The sequence below is a fragment of the Schistocerca piceifrons genome, chromosome X (genome assembly GCF_021461385.2).
Source record: "Schistocerca piceifrons isolate TAMUIC-IGC-003096 chromosome X, iqSchPice1.1, whole genome shotgun sequence".
In the NCBI taxonomy this organism is placed as follows: domain Eukaryota; kingdom Metazoa; phylum Arthropoda; class Insecta; order Orthoptera; family Acrididae; genus Schistocerca; species Schistocerca piceifrons.
In genome coordinates this window covers 382,038,382-382,062,019 of record NC_060149.1, presented here as the reverse complement: position 1 = coordinate 382,062,019, position 23,638 = coordinate 382,038,382, and the positions used below count along the sequence as shown (strand labels likewise).

General features: G+C 40.0%; 1 protein-coding gene across 2 annotated transcripts in view; it reads right to left on the bottom strand.

Annotated features, from left to right (window-relative positions):
- LOC124723116 (set1/Ash2 histone methyltransferase complex subunit ASH2-like) overlaps window positions 1-23,638 on the bottom strand; it is a 199,982-nt gene that overhangs the window by 145,147 nt on the left and 31,197 nt on the right. Inside the window, exons 2-3 of one of the 2 annotated variants that reach the window (XM_047248299.1) lie at window positions 21,809-21,934; window positions 18,837-19,001 (exon numbers count right to left, since the gene is read on the bottom strand). In XM_047248299.1, the coding sequence (XP_047104255.1) occupies window positions 18,837-19,001; window positions 21,809-21,888 (245 nt within the window). In that variant the 5' untranslated portion in view covers window positions 21,889-21,934. The remainder of the gene's footprint in view (window positions 1-18,836; window positions 19,002-21,808; window positions 21,935-23,638) is intronic. The other variant, XM_047248300.1, reaches the window with a different exon arrangement.

Genomic DNA, 23,638 nt, shown 5'->3' with positions numbered 1-23,638 from the left:
AGTCGGCATTTCCCCAGCCATCACCTTACTGATTTGGGATTCCGTATATTCTAACTATATCCAGTTATTTCCAATTTTTAGCCTTTATGTCCCTGCCACTGCCTCCATTTTAAGCCACAGGTGTAAGGCGAGCATGTCTAGCATAATATCCATTCCAAGAGTGGATGTCCTGTTAATTCCATCTGTTTGTGAAAGCATGCCAGTCTCTGCATTTTGCCAGACTCCCTAGCAGCCACCTTCTGTTCGACTTTGTTGATATTATAGGCCAATAAATTATCATTGGTCTTTTTGCAGGGATGTATATCCAGTACGTACTGGGTTTAGATCCCAGTTTACCTTACAGCAGCTTCTAGTGCTTATAAGATTATCTTTCGCAGTGGAAAACATTCTTTATGTGAGGTGTTCATAATAGTTTTCCATCCAGGGCTACCTCTAGATGCACTACAACCCTCTCTAAAGTTTCATCGAGAAACATAATTTTTCAGTATGTTTGCTGGACATGCTTCCCCATAAATAATACTACACCAATTTTCGTGGGGCTCGTCTTTAAATACTTTTTCACAATGTTCAGTGCACATAGTTTTAACAGTACTAGCAAATTTTTTAAGTCTTACTGTGAATAGATCGTCTACTTATTCTTCTCAAGAGCAGTCTCCCACATTCAGCTCATCTATGAGTTCATTCACCATTAGGTTCTTCATCTCTAACCATTTACTCGAAGGTCGTATTACTCGACATCCAGGAAGATAGCGAGAGCATCCAGAAAGGGTAGTGCTTTTTCCACCTTCCCAACAAGTTGATGAAGTGCTACTTCACATTATTTGCTTCGCAAGTATTATGAAAATGTTGCAGTTCACAGACAAAATTATGTATTCACAACAACAAAAAATATGTCGGCAGAAAACAAAAATGTGGCATTATGAATTTGACAGTACCTCAAGGTTTTCGCTTTGACACTAAGGGTTACTAAAAGAAGCAAGACGAAATTTGCTAGAGCGTTGTCTTACGATTCCCTCATTGAATTTGTATCTGCCTGCTTGTAGCTCTGCTACAAAACAATTAAAAATCTGGCTTTCGGCGAGGCTCGAAAGGCGAACAGAGGCAGCATGCACCTGACAGGCAAGCACGTTACCTAGGAGCTAGTGAACAGGCGTGGTGTCTTCCACTTACTTATTGACTCAGTAAGCGCTATGGCAGATAAACCGCAACATGAGAGGCGACTGTAGTTGTATTTCCCATGTGGAACGACTTTCGTGGACTCAGAAGGATTATCTGATATCCTTATGTCACATCTCAAGCGAAAATCACTCAGTATTAAATTGAAATGACATGATAATATCAAGTGAATTTAGCAGGATAGTTCTGTGCCAACAAGGAAGTAACTCGTCGGTCACAGAGTTGCCAAACATATTCTGCACTCTTGCCAAGTTTCAGTTATACCGCCACGAAGGATACCAGCTGATGTGTTCTGCGAGTGACCTCGGAAGTGACTATAGCTTCGTTTCAACGTCGCGGGTGGCGAGGGCTGCAAGATCCTCATTATATGTCAATGAGTCTTATTCGCATTTCTGTAACTAGGTTTAGGGGCTAGAGTGCAATTACTTGTAATACATCGAGGCACTGAATGCAAACTAAATGTCATAAATTAATAACTGTGGCAATGATTTGTGTTTTACTGACTTAATCGCACCAAAACCTTGAAAGCGTATTCACCAGACGCGATTCACAGTTTTGGAGCTTCTCCAGTGGTTGAGTTAGCAATGTATATTTGCTGTACAACATTGTTATTGAGATAACTGTCATTGGCACATCCACCAGAAGACAGGCATGGCCTGGCTTAATGTTGTCAGCTTTCCTGACGGATATTCTGCCTTTGTTCAAAACATGAAGATTTAGAGTGAATTCGAACATTCCATATGGCGAAAATTTGATATTTCTATTCTTCCAGCTCTAACATTCAAATAACAGTTACAATAAGCAGCAGAAAAGCGCCTGTGAATCAACAGTTAATAATGCAATGATAATTAGTGGAATCTGACAAATTCCATCTGTCATCTGATAATTGTGAAAAACTACTTTTTTCATCTTCACGGCACCACAGTATGAACTCAAGCGTTTCATAGGATACCTATACTTAATTTCGTTGTGATCGTTTTCAATGACAGTTCGGAAGGAGCAAAACCATCTGACTTGAAACATACTTTTCCAGCGGGATTTGAATCTTTGGCTACAGCTGCAGTAGCACGTCCAGTGAGGTATCAAGAATGTGAGCAATCACTCAATGTTATAGTAAAGGCTAGGGCAGAGCGAAGCAGGTTTCCGACAAAGTAAACGATGAGAGACACTGTCGCTATCACTTATTAAACAGGAATTGTTCAGAAAATTACAACTATATCTTGTGAAATGAGTAGGTTGATGCAGCTCCAGTCCGGCACTATCACTGAGTTGCCAAACATTTTCCGAATAGCACTTAAGATGAAAATGTGTGTGTGTGTGTGTGTGTGTGTGTGTGTGTGTGTGTGTGTGTGCTTTCGGACATTCCCGAAAGAACAGACTCTACGAATCTAAATAGACAGCCTTGTTAATCAATTAAAGATCGAAGGACAGATGTCCAGGCTGTCATGCGCATTAAATTAGAACAACGGCACAGATGAAAATTTGTGCCTGACCAGGTTCGAATCCGGATTCGTAGTGTCTTTTCTTTCGGACATTCCCGAAAGAACAGGCACCACACATATATCCATATACAGGAGGTTATATGGCATTTTTTCTGCAATTTGTCTATACCACCACCACCTACAATAATTACTATTCCTCCTCAAACATCCTGTATAATTATTTGGGTGTTAGACGGGTCATCGAAAGTTTTCAGTGCTAGACGCACAACATTGTCCAAACCCTAGCGGGAATACAGTGTGGCCGCGAGCGAGTGGAATAATGGCCGCGGGGGGAGTGGGGGGGGGGGGGGGGGGGGCTGGGCTGGGGGTATCGCGTGTGTAGACAGGTGCTGAAGAGAGGTTGGCTGCTGTATCCCGACAGTGCCCACCGTCGGAGGTTCGAGTCCTCCCTCCGGCATGGGCTTGTGTGTTGTCCAAAGTGTAAGTTAGGTTAAGTAGTGTGTAAGCTTAGGGACCAATGCCCTCAGCAGCTTGATCTCATAAGTTCTTACAACGAATTTACAAAATTTTAAATCCAGAATACTGCATCTCGGTTCTTACAATAGTGCGATAGTTGTGCACTGGTTAGCTGTAACTGGAGAGAGACTCCAACTCGGATTGTGGTTAATGGCATAACAACTTAAATTGTGAATATATTTCTGATTGAATGTTTGTTATGTATTTTTCTGTCACACTTTTCACTGTTATAAATTATGTTCTACAAGGAACACACGCCACTGGAGGTGGCAATCTGTAATTTATTTTACCTTAATTACGTAGTAATTACGTAGTTCGCCTAGCTGCCGCTAGAGCTCGCAGGATCGCGCTATAGTTCTAACTAAGCGCGATCCGCTGGAAAGGGTCTGCTTCCGGCCACCATTGTGGTTTTTCTGCGCGCTACTTTCTGCCACGCCCAGCAAACTTCCTGCCGCGCCTTGGCTACTGCTAATTATCTGCAGGAAGTGTGACGTATGGCGCAGCTCTTATCAGTACTTGCAGCGTAAGATCTGTGCCCTTCAGGTGCAGTTGAAAAACGCACAGGAGGAGCTAGATAGGATGAGGAGGGAGACGGGGGATGGGGAATGGGAGCTGGCTGTTGGCAAGAGATCTGCTAGGAGAAGGAGATTTTCAGATAGTTTTACTATTGGTGTTTGTAATAGATATGACCAACTGTCAGAGTCTAGTGGAGAGGAATCTCTAGTAGCTGTAGATGTAGGAAGTATGCAGCAGACCTCAGCAGTTACGGTGGCTAGGACAGTTGCAAAGTCTAAGAGAAAGAAGAAGGTTCTGCTGTTAGGTAGTTCTCATGGTAGAGGTGTAGGCCAGCAGTTGCAGGAAGGTTTGGGGAGTGAGTACCAGGTCACCAGCATTGTGAAGCCTAATGCAGGATTGGCTCAGGTGACTTAACATAGGGGGGTTATGTAGGGATTTTACAAAAGAGGATCAGGTAGTGATTGTGGGTGGGGCTGGTAATAGTATTGATAGGGATGGGGAGTATGACATAGATGGTGACCTGGAAAAGATAGCCACTCAGACTGGCAACACGAATGTGCATTTCGTGGAACTGTTTCAGCGTCACGATCGGCCTCATCTTAATACAGCCGTCAGGCGTAGTAACATGAGACTTGGGGGTGCGCTGATGACGGAAGGCATGAGTCACATTTCAGTGGTGTCAGCGGAGTCTATCAGCAGGACGGGTTTCACTAGACATGGCCTGCACCTCAACAGGTATGGAAAGGGGAGGTTGGCAAAGCTTATAGGTGACAGCATAGGTGGGGGTGGTGGGATCACTCATGGGAAAATTCCGGTAGTTGTGGGTGTTAGAGCTGTACCTTTTTTAGATTGAAGTCAGCTGACAGGTATTCCTGCTTAAGGGAAGTCTCTCTCTAACAAGGGAATCACTTTTGACAAAGCTTAGGTATCCTAGTAATGAGGGAATTAGTATATTTCATCAAAATATACAAGGTATTAGAGATAAAGTTAGTGAACTGCTTATAGATGTTGACTCTGAAATTATTGGTATATCTGAACACTTCTTAAATAAGGAAATAATTCAGAGGCTTCCTTTACCAGGATACAGGTTGTCTGGCAGCTTTTCTAGGAGCTCTTTGCGGTGTGGGGGAGTAGCCATGTATGTGAAAAACGGTATCCCATTTGAGTCAATTGATGTTTCAAAGTACTGCACTGAAAAGGTGTTTGAATGTTGTGCAGGTGTGGTTAAATTTAGTGGAGCTAAACTTCTAACTGTTGTTATTTATAGATACCCAGACTCCGATTTCACAACATTTTTGCTAAAGCTAGAGGAGGTTCTTGGTTCACTTTATAGGAAATACAAAAAGTTAGTTATATGTGGTGACTTCAATATTAATTGTATAAGTGACTGTGCAAGGAAAAGGATGCTGGTAGACCTTAATTCATATAATCTTATGCAAACCGTATTCTTTCCAACGAGAGTGCAAGGGAACAGTAGAACAACCATAGACAATATTTTTGTTCATTCGTCATTATTAGAAGGGCATTCTGTTAGCAAAAAGGTGAATGATGCACCAATTTTAACTCTAAAAGATTTTTGTGTTGCAAAACATGTTTAATATAGTTATCAACTTTTTAGGAAAGCTGATCCAGTTGCTGTAGAGACCTTTGTAAACCTTATCAAGGAACAAGAGTGGGAAGATGTTTATAGTGCTGATACAGTAGACGATAAGTATAATGCTTTCCTCAAGACTTTTCTCGTGCTCTTTGAAAGTTGCTTTCTGTTAGAACGTTCATAACAGGGTACTAGCACAAACAGGCTGCCTGGGTGGCTGACTAAAGGTATAAGAATATCTTGTAGCACAAAGTGGCAATTATATCAAAACGTTAGAAACAGTCACAATCTAAATGCAGTAGTCCATTACAAACAGTATTGTAAGGTGCTTAAAAAAGTTATTAGGAAGGCAAAAAGTATGTGGTATGCAGATAGAATAGCTAAGTCTCAGGATAAAATTAAAACCATATGGTCAGTCGTAAAGGAAGTGGCTGGTCTGCAGAGACAGGTCGAGGATATAGAATCAGTGCGTAGTGGGAATGTCCGTGTTACTGATAAGTCGCATATATGTAAAGTATTTAATAATCACTTTCTGAATATAGCAGGTGAACTAAATAGAAACCTAGTCCCAACAGGGAATTATATAGCGCTCTTAGAAAAAAGTGTTCCGAGACTGTTACCTGCAATGCTCCTCCATGATACTGACAAGAGGGAGATTGAGTTACTAATTAAATCACTAAAGACCAACAACTCTCGTGGATATGACGGGGTATCTAGCAGAATACTGAAGTATTGTTCCATGTATGTTAGCCCAGTATTTAGCCATATCTGTAACTTTTCCTTTAGGAGTGGTCGGTTTCCTGACCGATTAAAGTACTCGGTAGTGAAGCCACTTTATAAAAAGGGAGACAGGGATAATGTTGATAATTATAGACCTATTTCTATGCCATCGGTGTTTGCTAAAGTTATCGACAGGGTTGTATATACAAGGTTACTGCAGCATTTAAATTCACATAATTTGCTGTCAAATGAACAGTTTGGTTTTAGAAATGGCTTAACAACTGAAAATGCTATAGTCTCTTTTCTCTGTGAGGTTTTGGACGGATTAAATAAAAGGTTGCAAATGTTAGGTGTTTTCTTTGATTTAACGAAGGCTTTTGACTGTGTTGACCACAAAATATTACTGCAGAAGTTGGAACATTATGGAGTAAGGGGAGTAGCTTACAACTGGTTCACCTCTTACTTTAAGAACGGAAAGCAGAAGGTAATTCTCCGCAATATTGAGAGTGGTAATGATGTTCAGTCCCAATGGGGCACTGTTAAATAGGGCGTTCCCCAAGGATCGGTGCTGGGGCCACTGCTGTTTCTTATTTATACAAATGAGATGCCTTCTAGTATTACAGGTGATTCAAAAATATTTCTGTTTGCTGATGACACCAGCTTGGTAGTGAAGGATTTTGTGTGTAATATTGAAACATTATCAAATAATGTAGTTCATGAAATAAGTTTGTGGCTTGTGGAAAATAATTTGATGCTAAATCACAGTAAGACTCAGTTTTTACAGTTTCTAACTCACAATTCAACAAGAATTGATATTTTAATCAGACAGAATGGGCATGTTATAAGCGAGACGGAACAGTTCAAGTTCCTAGGCGTACAGATAGATAGTAAGCTGTTGTGGAAAGTCCATGTTCAGGATCTTGTTCAGAAACTAAATGCCACTTTATTTACCATTAGAACAGTATCTGAAATAAGTGACATTTCAACAGGAAAAGTAGTCTACTTCGCATATTTTCATACGCTTATGTCATATGGTATTATTTTTTGGGGTAATTCTTCTGATTCAAAAAGGGTATTTTTGGTTCAAAAACGGGCTGTTCGAGCTATGTGTGGTGTAAGTTCGAAAACCTCTTGTCGACCCCTATGCAATAGTCTGGGAATTTTGACATTGCCCTCACAGTATATATTTTCTTTAATGTCATTTGTTGTTAGCAATATTAGCTTATTCCCAAGAGTTAGCAGCTTTCACTCAGTTAATACTAGGCAGAAATCAAATCTGCATGTGGAATGCACTTCCTTGACTCTTGTGCAGAAAGGAGTGCAGTATTCTGCTGCACCCATTTTCAATAAGCTACCACAAGAACTCAAAAATCTTAGCAGTAGCCCAAACACTTTTAAGTCTAAACTGAAGAGTTTCCTCATGGCTCACTCCTTCTATTCTGTCGAGGAACTCCTGGAAGAGCTTAAAAAATTAAGCAAATTCCAGAGTTACATTCTTGATTTTCTTTATTTAAACTAACGACGTGTCAGCTGAATATGTTTCTTATATTTCATTTTATCTGTTTCTACAATCTACAACTGAATATGTTTCTTATATTTCATTTTATCTGTTTCTACAACCGTGTTATAATTTCATGTATTGACTCGTTCTATGACCATGGAGACTTCTCTTTTATGTGGTCCCACGGAACAATAAATAAATTTCAATTTTGTTCCACAATTTAAAGGTATATATGGGTGCAAACATGGAATACATGGGAATAATGCAGCTGCTCAGTGACAGGTATGGTGGAGGCATTGAGGCCAGGCTTCGCATCTTCGTCCCCTGCCCTCATTGCCTCCGCCTACCTGGTGCTGAAAGTCTTCTCAAACTTTTAAAAAAAAATAATAGTGCAGTGATCAACATGTCTGTCTAGTAAGCAGGAGGTCCAGGTTCGAAGCCCAGTCAGTCACAAATTTTCATATGCCGTCTTAGCTGTATTTCAACGCGCTGTGACAGTGTGGACGTCAGTCCTTCGATATTTAAGATGCAATTGTTTTTTGAGGCAATAGAGGTGATTTGCGAACGTTTTTCTTGCCACCAATGTAACGGGCCTTCAACGGCACACAACCCTTAGTCATTGCTTTGTGCCGGCACTAACCCATGTCATATACAGGGTGTTACAAAAAGATACGGCCAAACTTTCTGGAAACATTCCTTACACACAAATAAAGAAAAGATGTTACATGGACATGTGTCCGGAAACGCTTAATTTCCATGTTAGAGCTCATTTTAGTTTCGTCCACCTACGCTCAATGGAGCATGTTATCATGATTTCATACGGGATACTCTATCTGTGCTGCTAGAGCATGTGCCTTTACAAGTACGACACAACATGTGGTTCATGCACGATGGAGCTCCTACACATTTCAGTCTAAGTGTTCATACGCTTTTCAACAACAGATTCGGTGACCGATGGATTGGTAGAGGCGGACCAATTCCATGGCCTCCACGCTCTTGACTTTCATTTATGGGGGCATTTCAAAGCTCTTGTCTACGCAACCCCGGTACCAAATGTAGAGACTCTTCGTGCTCGTATTGTGGACGGCTGTGATACAATACCCCATTCTCCGGGGCTGCATCAGCGCATCAGGGATTCCATGCGACGGAGGGTGGATGGATGTATCCTCGCTAACGGGGGACATTTTGAACATTTCCTGTAACAAAGTGTTTGAAGTCACGCTGGTGCATTCTGTTGCTGTGTGTTTATATTCCATTATTAATGTGATTTGAAGAGAAGTAATAAAATGAGCTCTAACATGGAAAGTAAGCGTTTCTGGACACGTGCTCACATAACGTATTTTCTTTCTTTGTGTGTGAGGAATGTTTCCTGAAAGTTAGGCCGTACCTTTTTGTAACACCCTGGATATGCGAATAAGATTGTAGTTCATATTTAGTCAAATAACGAATGGTCAGTATACAAGTATGCCGGCCGGGGTGGGTGGGCGAGCGGTTCTAGGCGCTACCGTCTGGAACTGCACGACCGCTACGGTCGCAGGTTCGAATCCTGTCTCGGGCATGGATGTGTCTGATGTCATTAGGTTAGCTAGGTTTAAGTAGTTCTAAGTTATAGTGGACTGATGACCTCAGAAGTTGTTAAGTCCCATAGTGCTCAGAGCCATTTGAACCATTTATGGAGTACAGAAGTATTTATGAACAGTAGAAGCAGGATTGCAGCAAACTGATCCCTTAACCAAGTGAAACAGAGTACCTGTGTAATGAGTCATTCCAGCTGCATAGCTGAGGGTAATATTTGTTAAGCAATTCATTGCAGAATTAATGTAATAGCCGCACGATGATCTCTGTAGTCATACTGTATCATTAGCAGCCCGGGAATGGAGTACTATGTTCGTTAAATCGTATTACTCAAGCTGATGCCAAATAAAGAGAAATGACGATGCCACAACACTATCTTTACTTAAGTAGGTAGTCAGCGCTAAATTATGTGGGCCACCATTAACGTTACTGTAAGCAGTTTGACAGCATAACACCACCACAAAACTACTGACAACCTGAGCCATATCAGCACGCAGTTGTAACTCGCAGTGATTACAAGTTGCTGATGTTTGTCAAGAATAACGGAGAGTGCCTCTGAAGTTCCATTTCCATTACGTCTAGGACGGAGAGAATCCTAAATAACAGTAATAGGTCACCCAGCAAAGAGGAGAGTCCACGTATTGTCCCAAGTTCTTGCAGTTTGATATTAATGCAGTTCCCGATAGTTTCACACTAACGGGTTCTTTTGGCTATCGGAATACTCATATGTGAATTACAAAAGTGTAATTGCTAGAACGCTCAACTACCTTAATAACACCTCATTCTGGATTGAATACGACTCGGAAAGCGACGTTAATTTGATGTTTCCATCCATCTCCTAACGTCTTACTGAATGAAGTCTGAAGTGCACACACAGTTGTGTTGCCTGCCGCATGGATTCTGTGAAGTGTTGTGGCAGCTGGCAGTCATTGCTGAATACAGACATCTGCAAATATCCCCACTGCTTTAGGGGAAATCGTCTTTGTTGCATTTTTTCCATACCGTAATTAGCACAATAACATAATGCTTGTTCTGCTGAAGAACTTGATGCCCACAAGTCCTTAAATAAGAATCTCCTAGCGGGAGTAGTGCATGAAAGGAAACAGACTGTTGGACAAAAGAATGGACAGCTCCCTGCTTTTTGCGTTTCCGATAGTGCGTACGATAAGAATCTGGTGTCATATTATGCTTCACAACCTTAAACTGTTTATTTTTTTACTTAATACTAAAATAAAAGTTATGATATGAGAAGAGGAAATGACTGATATGCTTCTCAGGAACTTTAGTTTTTCGTGTTTATTTTCTCACTTCATACTAAAACAAGGGCGTTAATATGAGAAGAGGAAATGAAATATACGCTTCCAAGACATAATATTTCCTTGGGTGCTACTACTGCATACATGAAAGACCTGCAGTTAATTTTTGTATGTTGGATAAATTTTGATAACACCTCACATTCCTTTGTGAGACGGTACCTATTTCCTTGGGATTCAAATAGAGTGGACATTTCATCACTGGTTAATATTCTGAAGACTAATGACATGATACCCGTTGCAATTGCTCCATGGCACCTGTGAGTAGAGTCTCACGTTGGTTACTATAAGAACATGCAGGCAGTGATATCCGCTCACTGCAGTCGGAGCCAAGGTGATTTCTTTCTGTTTATGGCAAAGCGTCTGCTGCAGTGTCCACACGCAGTCAACATAAACAAATCGCGGCGGCATTGGGCACTGCTAATCGCTGCACTTGTCGCGAGCCTCGAAACACGAGCGCACTTTCTCTGCTAACGATACTATGGAGTTAATACATCTTACTTAACGTAATATGCAGGTTGTGGGTTGGGTAAAAATTCAGTTTGTCACTTCCCATCGCATTACAATACTTTAGTCATATTTGATGCAATATTTATTGTTCGTTGTCTCTCTAATGTTAATAGTATTGATTTAGATTGTGCGTGAACACAAAAGCGCGCGCGCGCGCGCCCACACACACACACACACACACACACACACACACACACACACACACACACACACACACACACACACACACACACACAGAGTCATTGATTCCAGTGAGGGTGACAACTACTGTGTGTTGAACAACACATGCACCAGTTAATTCCCCAGAGGAAATCAAATACTTGGGGTGAACAAAATACTAACACAATCCTGAACGGCTACTCAATCCGTTAAACTCAAATTCCAGACACGTCTGAGTGAAAACCACTACTACTCTGGTCACCGTCCGTTAGCTCAATGAGCTCGGCTGAAAATATTTGCTTCCAAAGGCTTCAACACCCTCTGGTCCTGTCCGATCCTGGAATCACCCAGGCCAAACCAATGAAACACAAGCAAACATGAACTGTGCAAGCAAAGTCAACTTTACCCCAGGTGGTACACAACCCGGCTGTCGACAGGCGGCAGTTGGAATTTCGGATTCTGGGGAGTCCAGGTTAGCACGGCAGAGAATATTAAAGATCTCCTGTAAATTTCCCTACAAGCAAAAAACATACATTTGAAAACTACACGCCGCGCGGGATTCGCCGAGCGGTCTGAGGCGCAGCAGTCATGGACTGTTCGGCTGGTCCCGGCGGAGGTTTGAGTCCTCCCTCGGGGGTGTGTGTGTGTGTGTGTGTGTGTGTGTGTGTGTGTGTGTGTGTGTGTCCTTAGGATAATTTAGGTTAAGTACTATGTAAGCTTAGGGACTGATGACCTTCGCAGTTAAGTCACATAAGATTTCACACACATGAGAACTTTTTTCATAACTAAGCATCGATACATTGATCCAAATAAGAAAACTAAATAATCTCTCTTAATAAATCGATCGACAAAAAATTCTCATCATTATTCTTCAAGAACCACAACTAACTAACGAAACCTTGCATTTCAAGAGCAAAATACAACAAAAGGTAGCGAAATGCGTGCCAATCTTTGGCATTGCCTTTCTCAACACAGGTCTATCATCAACTCTGTCAAAGAAATCACAGCCATCAACAGTCGACTTAGGACTATGCTCATTCATAGCCCCAGTAAAAAATATACACCCATCAATGCACATGCCCCACCAACATCGAAAATAAGAAAAACACCAAAAATGTCGAAAATTCTGGAACACACTCGAAAATATTATGAGAAAAATTGACCAAAATGATGTGAAAATACTAATGGGAGACTTCAACTCTGTATTTGGGACAGAAAAAACCTGTAGAAAAATCATTGGTACAAATTCAACACACCGAAACGCTTAGACCAACGGCACACGTCTGACTGATATTTGCCAACAATTCAACCACAAAAGAAAGTCTTCCCACTTTAGGAAAATACCATTTCTCAGGTAACATGCTTGGCTACCAGGTGCAAGCTGCTGTCGTTCGCCTTTCTAGACTCGCTGAAAGCCAGATTTTTAATTCTTTTGTAGTAGAGCTACGCAGGCAGATAAAAACTCAATAAGGGAATCGTAAGATAACGCTCAAGCAAAATTCGTCTTGCTACTTACAGTAACCCTTAGTGTCAGAGCGAAAACCTTACGGTACTGCCAATTTCATAATGCCACTTTTGTTTTCTGCCGACGTATTTTTTGTTGTTGTTAATACATAATGTTATCTATGAAATGCCACATTTTCATAAGACTTGCGAATGATACAGGAAATGAAGTAAATACAGATCTTTTCGAAGTCAAAAGTTTGTAATATCCTATTAATTCATGTTACAATAGGATCAATCGTCTTACAGACACTTAATGCATCGCTACAGTCTGGAACCGCCCGACCACTACGGTTGCAGGTTCGAATCCCACCTCGGGCATGGATGTGTGCGATGTCTTTAGGTTAGTTAGGTTTAACTAGTTCTAAGTTCTAGGGGACTGATGACCTCAGAAGTTAAGTCCCATAGTGCTCAGAGCCCTTTGAACCATTTTTGAACTTAATGCTTTATTAAGATAGACTGCTGTCGTGATGTTCCTGTAGTAAGCTGAATTTAATTTGTATTAGTACAACGAATATTTTATTTGCATTTTCCATTAGTTTTCTAAACACAACAGTAATCATCAAAGAGAAATTAATCAGCAGCTGAATTTTCTTTCACGATATCTAAAACAATCTGACAATGCTGCAGTTGTTTACAAATTCTACGCCCATAGAAACCTACTTGTTTTAACGAGGTCGTTAAACCATGGTAGTTTTAAGAGTATTTTCGTCTAGAAATTAATTGCCTTGACGGTTGGTCGATCAAGAGCAGGAAAGGTAATATTTTACGAATACATGACGAGAGGGACAAGTGCTTGAGAGAGGGCTTTCCTAACAATACAAGTGTCTGAGAGTCGACTTTCCTATCAATCTCCTGGATAGTTTTGTTTCTCAAATCAACAGAGTGAGTTATCATGCAGTAGCAAAGGTGATGTAGTTTTGTTGCTCGACTTTCTTACACTGCGACCGAAAGGTGTCTCAATTGTTGACAACAAATTCCAGCTGTGTTGCACACACCCCTTGGGGCAGAATCTGTAGTCCAAAACACACTTTTGGAGCTATCAAATGTAAAATATTATGTTCACACTACTCTTTGCTCTAGTCTACGTCTTTTGGTGGGGCTCAGCCTTTCATTTCTTCTTAGGAAGTTAACGATAAAGGCATCATAACACGTCACCAGTAACAGTACTGCAATGCAATGCTCAATGAGCGACCTGATGACGTTCAATAATAGTCACTCCGTTGATTTATGTTGTTTCGATCCTACACCAGACTTCTGAACTTTGCCTATTGAATGTAAATGTCGCATGATGGTAAAATGGTAATCTGTCACATATATCAGTAGTTGAGACTTCCTTAATGTGGAAAATCATTCATGCCAGAACGATCTTTGTTTAAACAAGAATATCTTTTTCTGGTGTATTTTTCCCAAAAGCACTCTCCCCACACACAGTTCAAATCTTTCTAGCTGCCTTCTCTACATTCACCCCTCTGTTATACCAAAAGTAAACATTGTGTTGCAGATTTTACACCTTTTTCCACTTGCGACCCAATTTTACAATGCTTAACGGTAGTTCATGATTTTCAGGTATACAAAATCCAATGCTTAACTGCAAGATACTAACTAGAACTTCAAACTCAAAAATGGCATTGATACGTACACTGATAGCGTGGTGCGGTTTTCACATGGGTGGCGCCGGATTTCAGGCGGCAAGTGGCGTCTGGCCGGTAGCCAGTAGCCGCTGCAGCGCGAGGAAACACCCGAGCGTAAGCTGTTATGATCGCGACGCAGGCACGAGCTGTCCTGCGGAATTGTTTCTGGAATACTTGTTATTGCGGGTGGGTAGAATGTTAAGCGAATTGTCTTCGATGTTCAATCAGACTCATAAGTTTAGACCGAAATGAGGTTTTAAAAAAAAAAAAAACCCCTCAGTTGGACGCGAACACGCGACTAAGTTTAGAATGCACGACGATTACCGCAAGACCACGGGCTCACCCCAACCATATTATCTCGGAAGTAGACAACACTTCCTCCTAACACTTACAGTGTTGCCAGATTGTGCAGATGGCGGACTTAAATTTGTCAGGGGCGGTCAGTTTTATTGGCCACCTTAAGTGAACGACTCAGACTTAGTCTCTGGTCGGCGACCGGCGGTCAGTTTTTTTGTCTAAGACTGTACATGAAATGTGTTCGCATTTGTGAATACAAGCAGCCATCAGCTGTATAACGGAATGACAATGAAAATATGTGCCGGACCAGGACTGAAACCCATATTCCCAGCTTTACGCAAGTGTTCAGCCACCTTATCGCTTTGGCTATCCATACACAACTCACAGCCAGATGCAACTTCCATATGTCATTGTTCCTGTGTCATAACCTGTACTTTTACCTACATTATGTAATTCCCATAGAGGGGACGGCATTTTATTTGAAAGTGGACGAATATGATATTGCAGTGCTTACACTGAGATCCAATGTCCCTTTGAACATGCATGCTAACCTCCAAGTTTAAATTTCTTCTCCCTGAATTATAATTTGTCTTCAGAATTTCTTTTCAGTTCTATTACTGTTACATAATGTATGGATTGAACAATGGGGATAGGCTACAATCCTATCTCATTCCCTTCTCATCTCAGTCTTTACAATTCTCTTTTCAATACTTACAATTGCTGTCTTGTTTATGCGCTAATTGTACATATTTCACTATCTGAATTATCTGCTACCCACAAAATTTCGAATGTTATAATCACAAGTTTGCTTCTCTTTAACCAACTCTCTTCGTATGGTGCAGCGTGTAGGGTGTTCCTACAATTCTCCGGAAACAGAACTGGTCTTTCCAGGTCACCTACATGTTTTTTCACTTGCCTGTAAATAATGCACGTCAGCATTTTGTTGTCATGAATTATTAAACTGATAGTTTGATCATATTCATACCTGCCTTCTTTGGAAGAAGAATATTACACTATTCTTGATGCCTGTGGATATTTCGTGCATCTGATATCTTGCACCATGCTCAAATCATTTTTGTTTTTCTGGTAAAATTATCATCCTGATTAGTCTTGCCCAGAGATATAAATGAGAGACTATTTTACATCTGAACAGAGAGCACATCACCGACGCAGGTATGCAGTCAGCTGATGTGAAGCCAATTTTTGACGTTGCTGACAACATGGAGGGTGCCTCCAGCTTGGCTCCAGTCTCCACACTATCGGGGCATAGCCAAGAAATTGCTGCCAATCTTCATGTGATCTCCAAGCCACACTGGTGGTACCACATGATGTGGGTGGCTCCACCCACCCAGGGCTGCATGTAAGGCCAGCGTAAGTCAGCTAATGACACTTAGTCTTCCATTCTCACCGTGCTCCATCTGCCTGAAGTTCTGAACACCATTACTGACATCACTGTGACCTGAACACTGCTTATCAATTACTCTTTGCACTAATAGGAGATTGCTGTGAATCTGACTCTGCCCAGATTGTCTTACAGACAACCCACCAAAATTACAAGTGAGTAATACGCCTAAACTCTTCTTAGGATTTCTGACAGACTGTGCATACAATTTTGCTGTGTACTGTAGTAAGCAAATAATAAATGCTTCTTTACATAAAACACACAGGAGAGCTGCAGATTCTTCCAGCTATCAGCTGGTTGCAGTACCAAAATAGTAATGCCATGTTGGCTAATGTTACAAGGCCAAGTCAGTAAATTAGTCAACTGTTGCCTCTGAAAATGCTGTCCCCTGTCTTCAGGAACCAAAAATTAGGATCAGATGCCCCTCTTGCACCTCTGGTATTGCCATCTGTATCAAGGCACAAAAGACACCCTATTCCTAGCAAAGTCCGTGATTCATGAGTATAGTCCATTACAATGAGATTACAGGATGAGGTCCTTGATGTAATCACTGTATTTAATTAGTAATGCACTTCTTTCTAATTCTTATCAAGTATTAGAGTTTTTATTTGCAGTTATTCTATTTCATCTTTAAGACACATTATCAATTTCTGCGAATAATTTTGTACTTTGTCAATGAAAATCAGTATATACAGAACAACAGAGTAATAATTCTGTAACATTAGAATATTTTGGACAATGTACTCTGGACTACCAATGTTCCTTTCAAAAACTAACCTTTAACCAATTCAAGATTTTTTTTTTTAATTATTCTTGGTGACCAGTCTACAGCAACCCACCTTCACACCAAAATGTCTTAAGGTTGTTTAACTGAAACAAGTTACAAATAATATATAAGAAAGTGACTTGGGGTGTTCCAAGTTTATTTTTGATAATCATTTGCTGTAGTTCAGCACGAACTACACCTAAAATTCTAGTGTTACTTGTTTTGTATCTGTGATTGAAATTGAAAACATGGACCAATTCGATTCTGGTGATAAAGAATGTGTGGGATTACGGATGGGAATCCTCCACATCACTCACTACATAGAACTCTGTAACGTTACCCCCCCCCCCCCCCCCCCCACACACACACACACACACACACACACACACACACACACACACACACACACGTCCCTCACAACAATGACATAGGACCTTTCACTCTTTCTGATGATGGGATTCTATATCAGAATCCAAACAGGTGCTGAGAATTAACAGGACACGAACTAGTATTTATTGTCTTACTTCTGCTAATGAAACAACCTTAATAATTACACCACAGGTATGTATCTTACAGCAGGTAACACTTGCCTTTCTCAAGAACACGGCAAGTGCCCTCACCCAATTTCCCAGGAACTATGCCCAGTGAAAGAGGAGTCAGGACAAGTGAACATATCTCAGGTTATCCATAGACACACTACCATCTCCGAAAAAAAATGATTGTCAAAGTTTTAAAGGTATTTTGAAGTACTTTATATGCTTCTAACTGCATAATATCTTCCGACGAAATAGTGGCTCAATAGCTAGTGTCATAGTTTCTTAATTTTGCGCCTTTTATTAGAAACCCGATTATTGTTTTTATTTAGTTTAGTTTTATTGTTTTCATGTATCTACCCGTATCTATAGGTTACTACACAAATATTTCTCGTCAGATTAGGGGATACAAGGAAGTTATATATTAATTTTAAACCTATAAATATATTTCACAAAAAGTGTCACACATTTATTATATATTATTTGTGTGTGAGGGGTTACACTATTTTTAAATTCATATTCCGATATTTCATTTTCATATCAATTCTTATGTCTCAATCATATGTTTATTCTTCAGGAAGATTTGGTGTATTCCCTTGGATGATACCAATCGTAGGAACATACAAAACACAGATATTCCAAACGCCACAAGCATCACACGAAGACCGGTTTGCCATATTGACATTTCTTCATGTGAATCTCACTTGGGAAAGAAACATCGTTAACACTGGTGAAGATATTGCATTATGGCAATAATTTCGCAGCAAATCACACATACCGTGTCACTTTTCCGAAAACTGGTGTTTGTAATTGATTATGAATCAAGATACACTACAGGAATTTCACTGAAAAACACTTTAAATACTTTTCTCTTTTTTGTTGATTTGTCTGACTTAAAAATTAGTAGACAAATAAGGACTATGTTATATAAATACACATTGAAAAATATTAGTGTAGTAATCTTGCTTCAGACATGGGTATACTAATGAAAACAAAAATAAAAGTAATAATTGGGTATTGAACACAGGGCGCAAAATTAAAATGCCACCACGACACTAATCACTGAGCCACCATTTTGTCTGCAGATATCCCAAAGTAAACAGCATTTAAAGTATGTGGAAAATACTCCAAAAACTTTGGCCGTCATTTTTTCAGAAACGATTGAGTATTTATGGTAAGTCTACATACATGTTCACTTATTTTGACCCCTCTTCCACAGAGCGAAGTTGCTGGGAAATCTTGTTATGGTTGTGTTCTCGTTGTTAGTAATGGAAGTAATTAGGCATAAACCAGATCAAACAATGTAGTGTGTAACTAAACCACTAATTGTACATCAATATAAAACTAACAAAATACATAATGGTACAACAGGTGTCCTCACCAAACAAAATGCGATGTTACAGCTGGCAGAAAACCTTAACAACATCTTTAGCAGTCTTCCCCCTATACAAGCAGAGCAGAGATAGAGAAAGAGAAAGGACAACTAATACGCTTCTTCAGCAGACTGTTCATCCCCTTCCTACCCTCGCCATTTCTCTTCTCCCCGTCCATTCCCACTCACCTTCCCAATAGAGAAATAGTTGTTAATTAAATCTGCCAACATTTCATGGTATTTGATGAACACACCCAATTCCATCAGAATTTACTTATTTCTCAAAAAATTTAATATTTTGATATACCAGTAGCAGTGTCCCTCTCTTTCAACAGCTTTTGTAGGATCGGTAGCTCCTGGCTTCTTATCATCATCTTTTGAAACAACCGCCACAGCTTTCTCAGTTCCTGGATCACTAACTTTGCACCTTTTCTCTTCAGTGGCCAGGTTTTTGAAACTGTCCTCACTGTCACTGTTTAAAAACAAAACAAAGTAATGTTACGTATCTTAACGTCTAAAATGTAATACACAAGCTCGAGATGTAAACAACAAAATGCACACAATAATGTTTCATAAATCAACAGTCAACAAGATTGTGCACTGTGAAGGGAAAGGAGGGAGGGGAGAGGGAGAAGGCTGTAATTATGTGTTCAGTTTCCAAACCAATCTTCTGTCCTAATATAAATACCAAATACCTGGAATGTCATTAGAGAATAAAGGGCACAGCTGTTTTCCAAGATATTTCAACAACAAAATAACCCAGTCTCAATATTCATCCAAAAATACCAAAATTTTATAATTATAATCTACCATCAACTAGTTCTCTGTGATGTAACCACTTCAATGTTTTTGATACACTAACATTTTAATTCTTGTATACTGTTACAGCCATTTTTATTTTTTATTGCATACAGGCCCAAACTTCTAGCACTATACTGTGCAGTTTCTTGCATTCCATTCACCATCACCACCATTATTTCCAATGAAAAAGAACAGTGGTGGCAACTTGACAACTTTAAGATAAGAACAACCAACAACTTTTTTTTTTCCCTGTCACAATCTGAAACCTATAAAATTGTAACATCGTAGCTGGGCAACTGTATGCTGTCACAGTTGTTGTCATGAATGTGTAGTACAAAGCCATTAATCAACAAATGATACGACGTAGTGAGTACACAGATAAAAACTGGTTCTCCCAGGACCATTGTTGGCAGTGAATGTGATAAGTGCAAGATTTTTGATGATAACCAATGAAAAACTTGATATTCTAACCCAACTTTTTTGGTTGCACATTCTTTAAGGACAGCCCAATTTCTGAAAATAACTAAACAATTGTGTGAAAAAGTGACTAACAATTTTTTGGCAGCCCTCTCTAACAGCATTAATTATAAAGATTATTGTCCACAAAAAGTACTAATTTTGCACAACTACATTTACTTGCAACAATCTGAATCCTTCAGTATGTAGCAATTTTCAACTACTTCAAGGAGATTAAAACTGTGTGTCAGAGCAAGACTCAAGCTCAGGACCTTCGCCTTTCGCAGGCAAGTGCTCTGCAAGTGCACTCCACTGCAGAGTGGAAACTTCATTTGGGATACTTCCACAAGGTCTACAATCAGCATGAGTGCCAGGCCACCCCCTCCCCCCAAACACACTCACAGAACTGTAATTTGATAAGACTTGTAATCTACTGAAAGTCGCAACTGTAAAACAATAATCAAATAAAGACATGCATTGCTAGAGAGCTCCAAGGTCAAGACAGAAATTAGTCATGAGGATAGCTTACTGCATATTCTCTTCAACTGTCTGCTGGGCAGGTTTATTTGGAAATGGATGGGAACACACTGACAACAATGAACACACCAATACCCACTATATTAGTATTTCCTGTTTGTGTCTCATTCTTGGTAGTGGATATGGAAAAAGCAACACTTCAACCATCCCCTCTCAACAATGCAGTTATTACAATTAGTTTTATAAAAATTACATGAACCAAGTTCCTAACCAACATAAAAAAAATTGCTGCCTTGTCTCCTAAGAGGACATGTACAAAAGGCCACTTCATAAAATATCTTGGAGAATGGCTTAGTTGATCAACAGCAAGGACTTTGTAAACAGCAGTAGATGGAACAAAATGAAATGATCATTTTGATAGCTGAAAGAACTTATACAAATCTATGTCAAATTTCAAGTTTTTACACTATTGAGTACTGTGGCAAGAACATTTACACTGAATGCCTCAGAGAATGGCCAAACATATCCCAAAAAAGTTAACTAAAAAACTACCTGAAAGATAATGAAAAAAATGATGAATACTATTCCAAGCACAAGGAATTTTATTTTGAAATCTTGCTGTATTGTGTATTCAAATCACTGTTTCACTCTTCTAAGATGACTTAAAGAATTTTATTAAAAGGTCTTAACCAATGCAAAAGTATTTACAACTTTTGTGTTCCAATAAGAATACTTTATCATTATATTATTTGTTTGTTACCATTTATGGAAAATTTCACAGTGATTGCACAAGTCACTAACATGAAGTACATATAATACATTGCTGGTCACTAAAATTGCCATACCACGAAGATGGCATGTAGCAAACATAAGACTGTCTCACTTGGATACGCAAGCAATTAATATTTCAGTGCAACTGCACAAGTGGGTACAAGCGGTGTCATCTACATTCTGTATATGAGATATTTCAGTCTTTGCATCAAACATCTAGGGGTGATAGATCACATAATGGTGAATGTTTTTTGTTAGATACACAATGCTGGAGAAGCTACGCTTTGGTAGCTGATGGTCCTGGGGGTGATAAGATTCCACTAAGCTAGCAGTGTCTGCTAACTAGGTGTGCTGTATATCACCTACCGCAGGAAAAATGGTGATTTTCAACACCACCACCTTAAGAAAGAGTGTCTCAAAGCAAAGAAAAATATTTGAGAAGTTAATTATGAAGTTCAGTTTTGGTCATTCTATCACCTTTCACATGGAGCAGATGGCTGGATTATGTGTAACACACATTGCATACACATGCCACAAAGGGCCTACGCCCTGTGCCTCTAGTGGCATAACCCACAATAAAAGAAACCTAGTTTCAACAGGCAGTGTCAGCAAACAATTTGTCTGTAATGTAAGCCATTCCCAATTACATGATCTATCACCTCTTAGAAGTTTCATGCAAAGGCTTTGAAACACACTGAATAAGGAAAGATTACACAACAGGTTTCTCATTCAGAAGCTGAAGTCAAATATGTTAGTGCAAAGATCATGTTTTACCTCATGTAAGAAGGAGAAACATTTGCCTGTGCATGTCTGAATTTGGCAGCGGCAGGATTGCGGCCAATCAAAACAGTCATTTATAATTCCATAATGCTGTTGCTCACTTAAGTCAGGATCCTGTAACTGTCGTGAAAATATGTTATCATCAGCCACTATGACTGATGAACTTTGGCATGAAGTTAAAGCAGCATAGAATAATGTATTGCATCTGTCACCCAAGCCCAGTTCGACTCAATTCCCAGCCGGTTTAGAGCCACTGTTGCTGCCTGAAATGGCAACTATGTGTACAAAATTTCACACCCTGCATACTTCCAAACCACATGTTTTCTTCCTTCTATACTGCACCTGCACAATGAGTAAAGTTTCACTATCATTCCTGGTGTTGAAATTTTAATGGCCAACAGAGTATTAAAAGGTATGGGCTTTTTGAGGTATTCAATAACATAATGCAGTAATCCACACAAACATGTTTTACCATTATTTCATTCATCTTGGGTGCTTTATTTACTTAAATACATAACCTTCAGCACAAACACACACACACACACACACACACACACACACACACACACACACACACACTTCCCCCCTTTTAAGGCAGTGTTTGAAAGATTACCATCATGACACACTAAGCTCTTACAAATTCACCTACTGTGTTGTAATATTGTGTTTTTCTCATATTTCAACTGTCATATCATGTTCTATTTAGTCTCCACCATCAACAGTAATGTACACTGTTGACATTTATGTTTGTATATTATTGAGATTCATGTTTTCAACATTGCTGCACAGTGCATTAGCAAGAGGAATCTCGAGAAAAGTTCGATAAACCAAGTTCTCTTCAAGAAATCTGTGAAGATGAACCCACGTTTTCTCTTGTTATTCGCAGAAACCAGTTTCTTGGGTGTTGTAGGTTCAGATCTTCAAGTGAACTTGCAATCCTTAGAAATCCTGAAATTAAAACAATATCAGTGAGGATAACTCAAGTTCGGGTGTTTAGTGTGCAGACAAACACTGCAACAGTCAAAATGCTGCCCCACTGTGAATAGTGTTCCTGGATACAGGATTGCTGTTCGCAAACAGCTTGAAACCATTCTCACTGTTGTCAAGCTGTAGGAAGCTTGTTTTGAATGGGTGTGTTGGCTGAAATGCAATGAGTTATGTAGCACAGAACCAAAGCTATCCAAGGTATTGTACTCTCCAATGGGTACTGCCTTCTCTGCAGCAAGCACAGGATGTATCACCACTCTTCCACTTGACTGTTAGTTGTGTGTCGATGGTACATCTCAAGAGTCCTGTACAAGAGAAGCAGACACCAAGAACATCCCTCACCCCAACGAACAAGTCTGAGATGTTGTCTTCCATTTAAAATGAGCCAGTGAGACTCACTTCACCTGCTGGGAAGCCTGGTGCTATCCTTGTCACCGTAAACTGAACACAGAAGGGTAGGGGTTGTTAAACACAGGATTTTCAATTATATGGCTAATAACAGTAACTCTTAGGGTAACTGCAGCAAGGGACAGGACCCAAAAGGCACCTGTCGCAAGTCAGAAGCCTCCAAAAAATGATGTATGAGGTCCAACATCTGATATGCTGAAAGCAATGCCGAGCCATATGCCACACTCTCATAATCAGTACGGGACAGTGTAGGAGCTCTGTAAAGCCGCAATTGTGTAATGTGGTCCACACCTCAGCTGGTGTTAGTTTGTTGGTTGATTGGAGTTGAAGGGACCAAACAGCAAGGTCATCAGTCCCTTATTTCAAAGGTGGTCCATTTGGACAGATTTACATCTCAGAAGAGTCACAACGATAAAAGGTAAAAGACTA